The sequence below is a fragment of the Sardina pilchardus genome, chromosome 3 (genome assembly GCF_963854185.1).
Source record: "Sardina pilchardus chromosome 3, fSarPil1.1, whole genome shotgun sequence".
Taxonomy (NCBI): domain Eukaryota; kingdom Metazoa; phylum Chordata; class Actinopteri; order Clupeiformes; family Clupeidae; genus Sardina; species Sardina pilchardus.
This window is the reverse complement of record NC_084996.1, coordinates 26,444,406-26,459,260: the sequence shown is the minus strand read 5'-3', so window position 1 is coordinate 26,459,260 and position 14,855 is coordinate 26,444,406. Positions and strand designations below refer to the sequence as shown.

General features: G+C 48.2%; 1 protein-coding gene across 1 annotated transcript; it reads right to left on the bottom strand.

Annotated features, from left to right (window-relative positions):
• Window positions 1-296: 296 nt before the first annotated feature.
• On the bottom strand, window positions 297-12,986 carry LOC134077161 (mitogen-activated protein kinase kinase kinase 14). Its single transcript, XM_062532589.1, has 12 exons — window positions 10,604-12,986; window positions 9,625-9,759; window positions 9,152-9,281; window positions 7,950-8,078; window positions 6,934-7,038; window positions 6,548-6,711; window positions 6,070-6,220; window positions 4,734-5,261; window positions 4,361-4,464; window positions 4,095-4,224; window positions 3,456-3,562; window positions 297-825 (listed from the first exon to the last, which is right to left on the bottom strand). The coding sequence occupies exons 1-12, from the start codon at window positions 12,044-12,046 to the stop codon at window positions 661-663; spliced, it is 3,291 nt and encodes a 1,096-aa protein (XP_062388573.1). The 5' UTR covers window positions 12,047-12,986; the 3' UTR covers window positions 297-660.
• Window positions 12,987-14,855: the final 1,869 nt, after the last annotated feature.

Sequence of the window (14,855 nt, the reverse complement as noted above, 5' to 3'; positions counted from 1 at the left end):
AACCTCTGATCAACCTCTCAATCAATCTACCAAAGAATTTGACAAAGATGTCAGAATAATAGGCCTAAAGAATAATGATAGTAACAAATCATGCCTTACATTACACATTTAGAAAATACCAACAGTTTGCTGGCCAAAACATCGTCTGAAGTTTTGTCTTCTTACAATCTAAAGTAAACTGACATTTCCCATGTGAACAGCACCCAGTAAGACCGAAATCAAATCCACTTTGGTTTCACGCCTGCAACTGACATTTACTTTGCTGAACTACATGTAGTGCAATGTAGTGTAAATGTGCAATACACATACAATGTCACAAACAAACACAATGTCCTAAAATCCCCATACACTAATACAGGATTGAATAATAATCCAGCATAATCAATGTTGTGAAAGATAGATAGATAGATATATAGACAGCCAGTAGGACAGCCGGTAAAACATATATTGATCGACAGTGAGACAGACACACTGATTGATTGATTGATTGATTGATTGATCGATTTCCAATTTCGATTTTCCATTTCATGGGTTGACAGAGGGAGGGAGATCTCTCTTCTCTTCAACTCTCCTCCATCACCCCCCCTCTCCTCTCTTCTTCGTCACCTCTCCTCTCCTCTCCTCTCCTCTCCTCTCCTCTCCTCTCCTCTCCTCCCCTCTTCATCGCCTCTCCTCTAGTTGTCCGTCCCTGATCCTCCAGGTCCAGGCGGGGCAGTCATCCAGGGCGGGGACACACTGGAGCCACGTGCCCGACTCCTGCACCTCCTCCTCGGGCTGCACCAGCTTCCCGTCCAGGGTGGCCAGGCTGAACATCCGCAACGAGATCTGGAGATGGAGAGGAGACAGGAAAACAAACACACACACACACACACACACACACACACACGTATACAAAGATTAGTGAGAGAGGGAGATCCTAAGAAACATGGGGAAAAGAAGTGCACTTCAAGGTGCCTGATATTAACTGATATAACTTCTAGATGTCTTAAACTGCTTACGCATGAAAACACACAAATATAGTTAAAACACATACAAATATAGTTATTTTTGGTTTAACCATCCCCTGTAGAACAGCTTATATCTGATATAAACACAAACTCACCTGGGGCCTCATTTATAAAACTTTCTTACGCACAGATTTGATCTAAGACCGTGCGTACGCTCAAATCCATGCCAACGCTCAGATTTATAAAGACCGTCTTTGACGTGGAAAAGTGCTTATCTCCACGTCAGGTTCCAACCTGACGTACGACCATTTCCTTGTGGTAGTGCCAGGGTACTGCAAGTAATCTGAGGTCCAAATGCGATGAATTCTCAAAATTCCAAGAAGACCAACGATCTCATGTAGTTCTCTACCATATGCATGATCAATATCAGCAGAAGTTGTAAGTAGTAAGTATAGAAGTTAAAGTTTTAACTAACCTAATTCTTAAAGGTTGGAAAAGGAAAGTGAAACAATCCTATAATATTGTAGTGGAGGCTAAAAGTGGAGGCTAAAAGTAAGTAAACGCAGTTTATTCACCCCAGGCATTTCAAAAATAGAGTTTATCAACCTCTCCAAAGACGTATTCACCTATTTCAACTTTTAACATTGAAAAAGCACACTGTAGGCTATTATCTGCATTCACAATATGAACAACACTCATCAACACGAACCATTTAATCCACCAATCTTGAATTACCCTTGGGGATCAATAAGTATCTATCTATCTATCTATCTATCTATCTATCTATCTAGCCTATCTATCTATCTATATATTTTATAAACACTTGATAATATCCTCTACCATAATCAAACATATTCTGAATGCGTTATGAAACGGCGCATTACCGTGATCACAGAATTCATGGGTTACCCACTTCTTATTTTACCACTACACCCGTGCCATGCCTAGGCTATATCTTATCTATTTCATAGCATTCAAAAAAGGCAGGCCATAGAGTCATCTATATATTTAATGTTCCCATCGATATTGACCATAAAGTGTCCATTTACGCTTGTTTAGAAGAGGGAAATATGACTTGCGTTCATGATATTCCAACCTCCACAACAAAAAGATAATATTATAATGTAGGCTATATATGGACAGGTATTTTTCAGCATCTTTACATCACAAATAGACATAATCTATAGATAGATAGATACTGTAGATATTTTATTGATCCCCAAGGGGAAATTCAAGAATTTGGTGTTAACATTCCATTCTCACGGTAATTGCATTGTTGCCTTTATCAAACGCACGCACAGGCGCATTACCGTGATCACAGAATTCATGGGTTACCCACTTTATATAAAAATATATGAAGGTAAATAGACATAATCTATCCTCTGAAAAGCAGAGTTTTGCATCTTCATAATTGCGGCCGAGTTGCAATGAGTTATAGCACGCGTCTGGTTGCATAGCCTGTGTCTGATGGCAGTGCCCAAGACCAGATGGCAATACGTGGATAATAACAATTAGGATAATGCAGGCTAAAATATAAAAATATATAAAGGTAGGCCTAAAGGTCACTGGACATTCTTGAAAGTAAACAGTCGCTGACATCGATATTGCTTGAATCCCGACGCGCAGAATGAATGAAGAATGACCGGTGAACTACTTATACTATTCGCTATACAGTAAAAACATAGCCTATCCTTAAACGTTCGGTCTACATGACATACAGTATCTCGCTTATAATGTAGTCCGCCGTAGGCTACATGGGCAGTATCTAACCCTGGGTCATATTGGAAACGCCATACTGTACCATAACCGTATAGGCCTAAATTAGTATGATGTACTGTAGGTATTTCCGTCATAAGGTAGCCTACTATGTTCTATTACCAAAGTAAACCTACTACATTTGCCACACATTGCCTACTACATTACTGCAAGCAGAAGGAATAAAAGCAAGCAGAGGACAATGGACATGGATGCATATTTCTTTCCAGAAAGCGCTGCTTGGAAAATTATAATTAATTATTCGAACTAACAGCGCATAAACATAGGTTAACATCAGATGGCATAGGCTAGGCCTTTACAGTTTTCAATATATGTATTTAGGTACAACTCAGCCATTGATTGCATTAAAGCCTATGCTAATGATATTGATGAGGGGGCGTGTACAAGGCGGAGACCTAAAATCACCCGGCTGCGCACAAATTCACGTTCATTTGCGATTTATAATGGCCACATCTGCAAGAGTGGCGTACGCACGTTTTTTTGTGCGTACGTTCGTTTCTCTGAATCACACGTACGATCATATCAGAAATGATCTAAGATCAAATGAACAATGGTTTCTACGCGATACTTTTATAAATGAGGCCCCTGGTCACTGATCTCAAATACGCAGGCAGATAGATAGATAGATCCAAAGATAGATCGATAGATAGTGTGTACTGTATGTGTGTGTGTGTGTGTGTGTGTGTGAGAGAGCAAAGGAGCATAGAATATATCTAATATCACGAAACTCACCTGGTCACTGATCCCCATGGCAACGTGGCCCACCTTCACCTGTGGTTTCTCTCGGATCCTGAAGCGCTCTCCACTGAAGTCCTCGATCCAGATGTCCACCCCTAAACCTGGAGATGACAGACAACAGATCAGGGGCCTTCTAAAAGCAATACTTGGACTAGCCAGCAAAAACTGACAATTGCAGATTATCACATCTTAAAGTAGCCCTAAAGGCTTTTTTGCCTAAAAATACGTTTCCAAAATCATTTTTGATGGCACATAAACTCTTAAATGGGGTGAACAGCTATTCAGAGCTCTCCTTTTACACACTGCTGTTCATGCAGTCCCTCTGTAGTGTATCCCAGTTACGTTTATAACTTGTTACAAATATGCACATTTATTACATTACCAAGTTCATTGATCATTGCGCTTCTCACCTGAAGGGGGAGCCCAAGAGCAAATATTCTTTAGTGCTGCTTTAATTAAATTAATGCACTCTATCTGTGTGTCACCACATTTAATTAGGCCAATTTTATAATCCGGTTACAGCAACTACTTATTGAGCTCCTGGAGGAGTGAAGGGACGCTAGTGTGTACTATCAGAGAATGTCTAATAAGGGGAGAACTACTGTACCCCTCTCGGTATACACACACACAAACCTTCAATGCAACAGGAGGGCGGCTGATTGGTGGAAACCAGCCAATCAACACTGAAGCTCTCTCTGTCAGTCTGGCTGTTATAGGATGAGAACACCCCTGAGCTGAGGTCATCTGACCAATCATCAGACTCCTAGAGGTAGAACAGGAAGTATGCCATGAGTACACAGAGACATCAGCCACTCTTCATTATTTAGTCAATAGAATGGAATGTAATAGGAGTCAACAGAATAGAAGTCAATAGAAGTGTGCATGTGGAAAAATGTCACCTTTTCTGAAGAGTCATACTGGTGTTCTGATGTGTTGCGTGGGATTAAGGCACGGTTCTGTGATCGAGGAGGCCGTGGCAGAGACACACTGTTCAAACTGGGTCCTACAGAACACATTACAATCAATCAATCAATTAATCAATCAATCATCCAACCAACCAATCAATCAATCAATCAATCAATCAATCAATCATCCAACCAATCATGTCTACTGTGATGTTATTACAGATAGAGACCCATTTCTCCTCTCTTCACACCAGCCTTCCACCACAATCAATACTCACCAGTTAGTGGCTAAACACACAAGAACACTGACGCACTGACCATACACTCACACACATTCTCTCTCTCACACACACACACACACACACACCTTTCATGGGTGCTTCCTCCTCTGACTCGGTCTGGTCCGTGTGCGAGTGTGAGTGCGCGTGTGAGTGTGTGTGTGAGTGTGTGTGATGTTTGGGCCCGTAGAGTATCTGCAGGCGGTGGAAGGGCTCCCACTCCTCCTCCTCCTCCATCCAGTCGCTGGCCTTCCCCCGCAGGCTCTCCAGGTCGCTCCCATCTTCCTCCTCCTCGCTCTCCTCTTCCTCCCACTTCTCTCTCCTCCCCTCCGCCTCACTCCACTCCTCCTCCTCCTCCTCGGAGTGCCTCTCTCCGCCCTCGCTCTCACTCCCCTCCTCCTCCTGGGCTCTCTCTCTCCAGGTGCTGAGCCAGTGCACCAGGGGCTGGGGGCTGTCGCCGCAACAGGAAGCGATGTCATAGCCTCGCGGTGGTGGAGGAGGGGCTTCCTGGGGGGTTCCAGACGGACGTTCTGGGGCTGGAGTGCTTTTTGTCTCAGCAGAGGGTTCCACAGGTGGGTGAGTTGGTGGGTGAGTTATGGTGCTGGATACTCCACCCACTGCAGCAGACACACACACACACACACACACACACACACACACACACACAGACACACACAGACACACACACACACACACACACACACACACACACACACACACACACACACACACACACACACAGACACACACACACACACACACACACACACACACACACACACACACACACACACACACACACACACACACACACGCACAAGGGAAGGAGAGAAAAGAAGTTAATGTTAATATCCACTGAGATTCTGAAGCCTAAAAACTGATTTCACAATCTACATAATATGTTATTTTGCCGTCATCAAAAGCCCAGCAAATAAACAGCCACATTTTCATGAAATGATTCACAGATCAGGCCATATTTCCCCTCACTTTGCCATTACATGACATAAACAGCTGAACACCTGCACTCCAATGGACCATAACTAGCACCATAACTAACACTATTAATAACATCTTAATAGGCACACAAATGAAGGACAAAAACACCTGTGGTACCCTAGCAAAGGTGTGAGGAGGATTACACATTATGTTCATCATCCCTAACACTAGTAATAACACCTTAATAAACACATATGTTCATCATCCACCACTAACTAATAACACATTAATAAACACACACTCATGACAAGAGAACACCTGGTACAGGTGCGTGGAGGGTTACATATGTCAAATCCATAAGTAACACTACTAATAACACGTTTCAATAAACACATATATTTGTTATCCAGAACTATCACTAGTTATAACACCTTAATAAGCACACACTCGTGACAAGAGAACACCTGGCCCAGGTGTGTGGAGGTGTACCTGCCCTGAGGGCGTCCCTGCTCCTCTCCTTGAGCTCCATGGCGGAGGCCCTCTCCCCGGGGTCCTTCACCAGGCCGGCCCTGAACACCTGCACCGTGAGCGGGCGGCAGGAGCTGGGCACCTCCCTCAGCGGCGCCTCCTCACTCACGATCTGCAGCCACACACAGAGCAGAAGCACACCAGTGTCTAGGAGTTCTGAGTTCTGTGAGCTCTATGTGTTCTACATTCCGTGTCTGTGGCCTTGATTCACTGTGAACCAGAGGCACTGAGTGTAGTAGTAGGTCCATGTGTTCTATGCGTAGTACTGGGTCCAGGTTCTTTGAGTTGTACATGTTCTATGTTCCGTGTCTTATGTTCTTGACTCACCGTTAGGCAGAGCCTGTGCGTAGTAGCGGGTCCTGGTTCTATGAGTTCTGAGTTCTATGTGTTCTACATGTTCTGTGTGTTCTGAGTTCTATGTTCTATGTTCTGGACTCACCGTGAGGCAGAGTGGGTGAGCGTAGTAGCGGGTCCAGGGGTGGCAGCCATTGAGCATGTGCAGTAGCATGCAGCAGCTGCTCCACACGTCGGCCTTGGCCCCGCGCACGTCCCCCCTCGCCACCTCCGGAGCCATGTGGGTCTCCGTCCCCCGCAGCCCGTAGCCTTGGAGACGCAGCACAACACAACACACAACACACAACACACGGCCCGTTTTAGCGCCGCTAAATTTAGCCCTCGTGATAGAGGAGCCCTGTAAGGCACCCAAGCCTTCCGCACTCACCTATCCAGCTGACTCCGCAGCTTCATATGTCATGAAATCATACAGACATTTATGTGTGTGTATCTATGTGTGTATCTATGTGTGTGTAAGTGTGTGTGACTCACCCCGGAATGCTCTAGGTGCCTGTCCGTTGGTGTCCAGCATCTCTGAGAGTCCGAAGTCGCACAGGAAGCAGTCTCTCCCATCCTCAGACAGCAGCACATTGTCCACTACACACAAACAGCCAATCACAGATCCAGCATCAGAGAAAAAGCCAATCACACTACACCCTTGATCAGGAATCAGAATCTTGTTTATTGGCCAGGTTTGCGTAAACAAACAAGGAATTTGACTCAACACTCAACTCAACACTCAACAATAACGTATAAAGAATAAAAATAAAAATACAGAACAGTAAGAATAGAATTAAGGGCAGTAAGGCTATAAGAATATATACAGTATTTACATCTGCAAACAAATGAAGCATGTTGCCAACAGTGAATCAATCAAACAAGTGAATCTGAATGCCCACATCTGAAATTATAGCCAATTTGAGTAATTTAAGGACAAGATATTCACAAATGGAAAAACACTCTGACTCTGGCATGTTCTAAGCATCAAGCACATCTGAACTTAGAAAACCAGACAGACATCATGAGACTCAGACAGCACTTCAGTGCCACGGCTGCCCGCACCAGACAGTCGGGGTGGACAGAGGAGCCGCCAGACCCGCATGCGCTGGTGTCCCTGGGAGGTGAGGGTGGAGGGGGGGGGGGGGGGGGGGGGGGGGCTCTTAAAATGAATGTGTTGAAAACAACACATCTCTGTGTCCAGATAGTGACAACACAGTTTGTGTTGTTTCCAACACATTGCTTTTCTTATTTGTTCCACAATATGTGTTGAAAATAACACAACCTGTGTTGAAAATAACACAACCTGTGTTGAAAATAACCCAATTTCTGTTGTTTTTAGATAGGGAGACAGAGATAGGGACGACAGCACCTGTGCTAAAACACTCAAATCAATGCATCTGGTTTGTCCAATGTAATTGCTATGTCCATACCAAATAAACATTAATAATAATAATAGAGTGTGTTTGTTTCCAACGCATCTGTGTTTTGAGAGTGTGTGCTCTGCTCACCTTTGACGTCCAGGTGCAGCACACGTCTCCTGTGCAGGTGCTCCAGGGCCTCCAGCACCTGGACGTGGTAATGCAGACTCAGGTCCTCAGGGAGCCGCCCCCGACACCTCAGCAGCTGAGCCAGCGAGCCTGGGGGGGGGGGGGGGGGGGGAGAGAGAGGGGGAGAGGGGGAGAGAAAGAGAGAGAGAGAGAAAGAGAGAGGAGAGAGAGAGAGAGAGAGGACAGACAGAGCATTCCCATGAGAGGGGGGAAACAGAGAGAGAGAGAGACAAAGCAAGTGAGAGAGAAAGAGAGGGTTCTCTTGAGAAAGGGGGGGAGAGAGAGAGAAAGAGAGAGGGAGTGTGTCCATGAGAAAGGGAGAGAGAGAGAGAGGGTCAGACAAGAATGAGAGAATAATAATGCAGTAGATAACGGAGCAAATGGAGGGTACAAGAGGGGAAATCAATGAAGAAGATGAGAAGGACGATCCTGACATGAAACTGAGACAGCGCAGATGGCAGACTGAGATCCAGGCTGGGGACACTGTGAGCACATGCAGGGCTGATATTGCATAGAGATAGGAAGACAACCTGACACCTTTGCTTTATTTGTCCCCTACCCTTCTCAACTCTCCTCTAGTCTCGTAGCTCCTCCACTTCAACATCTCTCCCCTCTTCTTCCTCTCCTCCCTTCTCCTCATCTCTCCTCATCCCTCTTCTTCTCTGCTCTCCCATCCTCTTCCTCTCCTCCTCTTGCCTCTCCTCATCTCTCCCCATGTCCCCTCTCCTCTCCTCATCTCTCCTCTCCTCTCCTCTCCTCTCCTCCTCTCTCCTCCTCTTCCTCTACCCCTCCTCTTCCTCTCCTCATCCACTCCTCTCCCCTCTTCTCCTCCTCTCTCCTCCTCTTCCTCTCCCCTCCTCTCCTCCTCTCTCCTCCTCTTCCTCTACCCCTCCTCTTCCTCTCCTCTCATTTTCCTCTCCTCTCCACTCCTCTTCCTCTCCTCTTCCCCTCCTCATCCACTCCTCTCCTCATCCCCTCCCCTCCTCATCCTCTCCTCTCCTCTTCCCCTTCTCATCCCCTCCCCTCCTCTCCTCTCCTCTTCCTCTCCTCATCCTCTCCACTCCTCTCCCCTCTTCCTCTCCCCTCCTCTCCTCTTCCCCTCCTCATCCTCTCCTCTCCACTCTTCCTCCCTCCCCCAGTAGAGCGCATCAGTGAGAGTGTACCGGTCTTGAGGTCCATGAACAGGACGATGTTGGGTCCTTCCCTCACGGCTCCAAACAGCTGGAGGACGCGAGGAGAGCTCAGGCCACTCCACGTGCCCACCTCCTCCCAGCTGAAACTACACAGCGGCACCTGAAGGGGACAGAACACAACACAGAAAATCATCTCATGAATGCAGAGACTCATGGGAAATGTAGTTTATAGAGACAACATAAAAAAAAGAAATGGGGAGAAAAGTCCTATTCAGTTCTCAAAGTTTGAGCTTATCAAAATCGACTTCAGTTCAAGCCTCTTTGTCAAACAGACAAAACACATAACCTGAGTACTCCCTCATAAAACCTGTGTCCTGTTACCCTTTGTTACCCAGCATTAAATATAGTACATTGACACAGTAACATGTGCAACAAGTATAACGTGTGTAACAATGATAAACGCCAGCCATGTTGCTACTGTATGACTTGCATGCTCACGGTACCTTTTTGGCCGCGCACTTGAATCCTGTGGTGAGGTCCACAGCGCTGAAGACGTCCCCGTAAGATCCGTTCTGAATGTGCTGCAGCAGCGAGTACTGCTGACCCTCACGATACGCCAGGTGTCTGGGCTGCAGGAGCTGATAGAAGGACACACAACACATAGGAGAAGTCACGATAAAAGGTACCAACAGGCAGAATATACTGTGTACATGTTTATGCTTGTTATTTCTGATTCATGCACAGCAGAAAAAGATAACTAAGGGCACTTTCACACCACCAGTTCGATTATTTTGTCCGCATCAGGCAATATAATTGTTATTATTTAGCATATAGACTCCAGTGAGCCAAAAATTGGCCTGATTGACGTTTCATCAATGTTTATCTTCGGTAGAAATAAGGGTTAGATGGATGTTTTCTTCTCTATTGTAGTACCTTCTAGGGGTGTGTGTTTTATTCTCTAGTGTGTAGTACCTTCTGGGTGTGTGTGTTTTATTCTCTAGTGTGTAGTACCTTCTGGGTGTGTTTTACTCTCTATTGTGTAGTACCTTCTGGGGGTGTGTGTTTTATTCTCTATTGTGTAGTACCTTCTGGGTGTGTGTGTGTTTTATTCTCTCGTGTGTAGTACCTTCTGGGGGTGTGTGTTTTATTCTCTCGTGTGTAGTACCTTCTGGGGGTGTGTGTTTTATTCTCTCGTGTGTAGTACCTTCTGGGGGTGTGTGTTTTATTCTCTATTGTGTAGTACCTTCTGGGGGTGTGTGTTTTATTCTCTAGTGTGTTACCTTCTGGGTGGGGGGGTTATTCTCTAGTGTGTTACCTTCTGGGGGTGTGTGTTTTATTCTCTATTGTGTAGTACCTTCTGGGGGTGTGTGTTTTATTCTCTAGTGTGTAGTACCTTCTGGGGGTGTGTGTTTTATTTTCCAGTGTGTAGTACCTTCTGTGTGTGTGTGTTTTATTACCTTCTGGGGGGGTGTGTGTTATTACCTTCTGTGGGTGGAACAGGAAGCCCTCGTTGGTGCTGGTCTTCTGGTCCCGGTCGTCGCCCGTCTCCCTCACCAGCTCCCTGAAGAAGGGCGACACCAGGCGCCGGTCCGCCTGGGTGACCGCGCCGCGGAGGTCCTTCAGAACGCGCTCCAGGTGGCTGGCCAGGTGTGCCGGCGAGTCCAGCTGCATCCCCGCCTCCAGCGTCCGAGCCAGAGCGTCCGCGGCGTCCCTCTCCGCGCCGTTACCGGGCGACGACGCGGGCGTGTCCGCCGCCGCCTGGTACAGAGAGTCTGACGAGTTGCCGCGGTGACCGGGAGTGGATTCCGAAACGCTCCTCTCGCTGTTGTCAAGGGAGACCACCGAGCCCCACTCCGCCACGGCCGAGGTGCTGAGCGAGTCGGAGTCGACCCCGTACGACGAGTCACACACGGAGGGGTCAGAGGTCACCGCAGAGGTCACCACAGAGGTCGCCCCGTTGTCCGTCTCGCTGCAGTAGAGGTTAGGGTACACTTCCACACTACTCTGGGAGGCCTCCAGCTCAACGGGACAGGTGCACAGAGCGGTGGTGTTGTGACTCAGATAGAGAGAGTCAGTGCTTCTCTCCGTGCTAGTCGGACAGGGCTCAGTCTTAACAGGATAGGTACAGAGAGCGGTAGTCTTCTCACTGAGATAGAGAGAGTCAGAGCTCCTCTCCGTGCTAGCCTGAGAGGACTTCATCTCAGTAGGACAGGTACACAGGGCAGTAGTGTTATCACTCAGATAGAGAGAGTCAACGCTTCTCTCTGTGCTAGCCTGAGAGGCCTCCGTCTCCAGAGGACACGTACAGAGAGCCACAGCCCTCTCGCTCAGATAGGGCGAGTCCAGACTTCTCTCCACGCTGTACAGCGACGAGTCCGAGTCCCTGGCCGTGTCTGCGCTGCTGTAGGACGCGTCGGAGCCTCCTCGTCCGTCCATGCACACGTACACGGCCTCCGAGTCATCGGTCACGCACAGCGAGTCGAAGCTCCGCCGCACCGTGTTGCAGGACGAGTCGGAGCGGAAGACCGTCTCGCTGCTACTGCACCGCGAGTCCGACTTAGTCTCAACGCCCAAGCACGGGCCCCTTCTCCTGTCCATACACACATACGAGGAGTCCGAGTCGTTGTTCGTGCAGAGGGAGTCACAACTGCCCTTCACTGCTGAGGAGTCAAATCCTCTCCTCGGTTTGAGAGTGCTGCTGGAGTTTGTGTGAGAGTGAGAGTCAGAGCAGTGTTCAGAAGAGTCTGCCCCCACTACAGCGTAGGAGTCCATGTCCTCGGCACACAGCGAGTCAAAGCTCCGCGTCACCGTGTAGGCAGAAGAGGTGGACGTGCAGGTGTGGGCAGAAGAGGTGGACGTGCAGGTGGCGTCCGTGCTGCTGTAGAGAGATAAAGACGACGACGTCTCCGCGCCGTAGTCCTTCATCCTGCCCGTCCTCTGCCTCCGTCCGCACAGACAGGACAGGGCCGAGATGCTGCCCACAGCCTCAGAGCTTCTGGTCAGCGTGCAACAGGAGGTGGACGCCGTCCAAGTGCCCGTGCTGCTGTTGGTGTACGGGACAGTGCCCCCGACACGCACGCGGCTGAGGCGTCCGTCCAGCTTGGCACGGAAGAGTCTAGAATCCGAGGGACCGTTCGAGCGCGACGATGACACGGTCGTGACGCTCCTCTGATCTAAGCTCCAGGTGGAGGAAGCGGAAAATGCGTTGCCGGGGAACCCTGGACACAAACAGCGCGGCGGTGAGTCACGGTCCGGCGTGAGTGAGTCAGAGCTGCGCTCCGACAGGCTGTAGCTCTGAGCAGAGTCCGGCGTGTTGGAGTGGGACGTGCTGGGACTGCCCTCAGACGGGAAGCAGGAGGAGCAGGAGCCCAGCTGGACCTGAGTGCTGTGGTGTGTGTGTGAGTCCTCGTGCCCCGGCGTGTGTGTGCTGTGGTGTGTGTGTGAGGCCTCGTGCCCTGGAGTGTGTGTGCTGTGGTGAGTGTGTGAGTCCTCGTGCCCCGGCGTGTGTGTGGTGTGGTGTGTGTGTGAGGCCTCGTGCCCTGGAGTGTGTGTGCTGGAGGCGTCCGTGCTGCAGTCTCGGCCAGCTGGACTCTGGGAGAGGACGCTGCCCAGGCTGTCCAGGCTGGGGGATTCCCAGAGCGGAGCCTTGCGGTCAGCAAATGCGGGGGGTGGACTGAGTCTGTGCGGCTGGAATCGGTGCCTCCTCCCTGGGCTGGGGTGCCATGGCTTGGGGGTCCACCTGTGGTGGGTAGTGTAGGTGTGTGGGCATTCATCGCTGCTGCTGGCCGGCTCGCTGGGCTCGGACAGGACTCTCCGGCTCCTCCTCTCTCTCGTGTCGCCCCTCGCTCGGCCACTCTGCTGCGTCTCTTTCCCTCCCTCTCTCCATCCCTCTCTCCCTCCCTCCCTCCACCCCTCTCTCCCTCCCTCCCTCCATCCCTCTCTCCCTCCATCCCTCCATCTCTCGCTCCAGCGGTCCCTGGTGGGCTCCATCTTCTTCCTCTGCCTCTTCCTCCTCTTCTGGCAGCGGCTGGGGGTCCAGACACCGTCATCGTCCTGGGACTCCGAGAGGTCCTCTGCCTTGCCCAAGCACACCCCAAAGGGCCTGCCAATCCCCACAACACACAACCAGAGGGGGTTTATGTTACTTACATGTATGGAAAAGATACAAATAGAAATTCAGTACCAAAACCAACACTTTCATCAAAGATTCTCTAACTGTTTTTACTAGATTCTCTGTGCGTATGTATGTAAGTGTCATGACAAGCAAACTGTTCTGTTTTATCCAAATCTCATCCAGTGACGTCTGCAAGAGTGCTCACCTGGTGGTGTGAGAGGCTTTGCTCAGGTAGAAATCCATGCAGTTTGGACTGAATTCCTCTGACTCGTCGCCTGAGACAAAATATACACAAAAAATCAGTTCCTACGGTACTGCCTGATCTCAGTAGAAGCTCCCCCAGATATGCCCCCATAAGCCCACCAGTTGCTATGGTACTGCCTGATCTCAGTAGAAACTCCCACTCAGCTTCCCATTGATGTGAAAACTCCCACCTGTGCCGACACATATGCTTTCTTACCCCTCCTGTGCCCACACCTATGCCCTCTTGCCCTGCCGTACCCACACGTATGCCCGTCCGTCTGCTCTCTTACCCTCCTCCTGGGCGATGATGGAGGCGCAGCGCGGCTCCTCCTCGGTGCCAGGCTCGTCCATGCCAGGTAGCGCAGCTCCAGGTGGCACCAGGGGCACTTGGTCCTTCTCCGTGGCCCGGACGTGAGCCTCCTCCTTGGGGGAGCACAGTATGGAGCCTCCCCTGCCCACCAGGATCCTGGTACTGCAATTAAACATGGTGGGTATGGCCATTCCACTGGCTGGGCACCACAACAGGAGACACAGTCACTTATCATCACTTACAGCTCTGTCAGTTTAGGCTAACAATCATTTCAGGTATTGTCACATAATAAACCACAACACAAATGCAGCACTGAACAAACCAGTCTCAGTGTTTCAAATGTATTTCATAAGTACTATAATACTGATGGAACAGTTTGTTCTCATTCAGCAAAGAGATATGCTACTGTGGTACTGCACCTCTCATCTGAGGGATACTTGCCTTGCATATTGTCACAGATACCACAATATAACATATTGTCACAGATACCATAACATAACATATTGTCACAGATACCATAACATAAATGCAACACGAAAGACTTTAACAAGTATTCTATCATATATTAAGAATTTTTTTTATCTATTTGATACAATATGTTATGATACAACTATGATATAAAATATTGATATCATAGTTTGTTCTCATTCAACAAAGAACCAGAAACAACAACTTAAAAGCTCATTGTCTATTGAACAGATGAAGGGGTTCAAATGTTGAAAATGTACAGTATACGATGAACACACTGTGGCCAAACTCAAACATCTGACCGGAGTGTTCGAAGTATCTCACACAAGCCATACCCCAGACATGAAGGTCTCAGTTTCACATAGACATCTATACCACATTCATTAGATGTATTGAACATAACACTAGTCATGTTCTTGCTTTGACTGAAATCAGTTATGTCAATATGAGGTCCGTATGCAATAAACCTTTAATAAACGTTCAAGAAAACGTTAAATACACATTCACATAATAAACTTTACACTAGACATTTACATAACTCAACTCAGTCAAAATAACAAGATGACTTGACCAGGCAATACACCTTTTCTATAGTCTAC

What these genes read in the sequence shown, in the direction of transcription:
- LOC134077161 (XM_062532589.1), bottom strand. Translation starts at nt 12,046, where the DNA reads ATGAAGGACTACGGCGCGGAGACGTCGTCGTCTTTATCTCTCTACAGC. An exon ending in AGTATGACTCTTCAGAAAAG is followed by an intron (nt 4,225 to 4,360) that starts GTGACATTTTTC and finishes TTCTACCTCTAG; the next exon opens with GAGTCTGATGATTGGTCAGA. An exon ending in GCCCTCCTGTTGCATTGAAG is followed by an intron (nt 3,563 to 4,094) that starts GTTTGTGTGTGT and finishes TGTCATCTCCAG; the next exon opens with GTTTAGGGGTGGACATCTGG.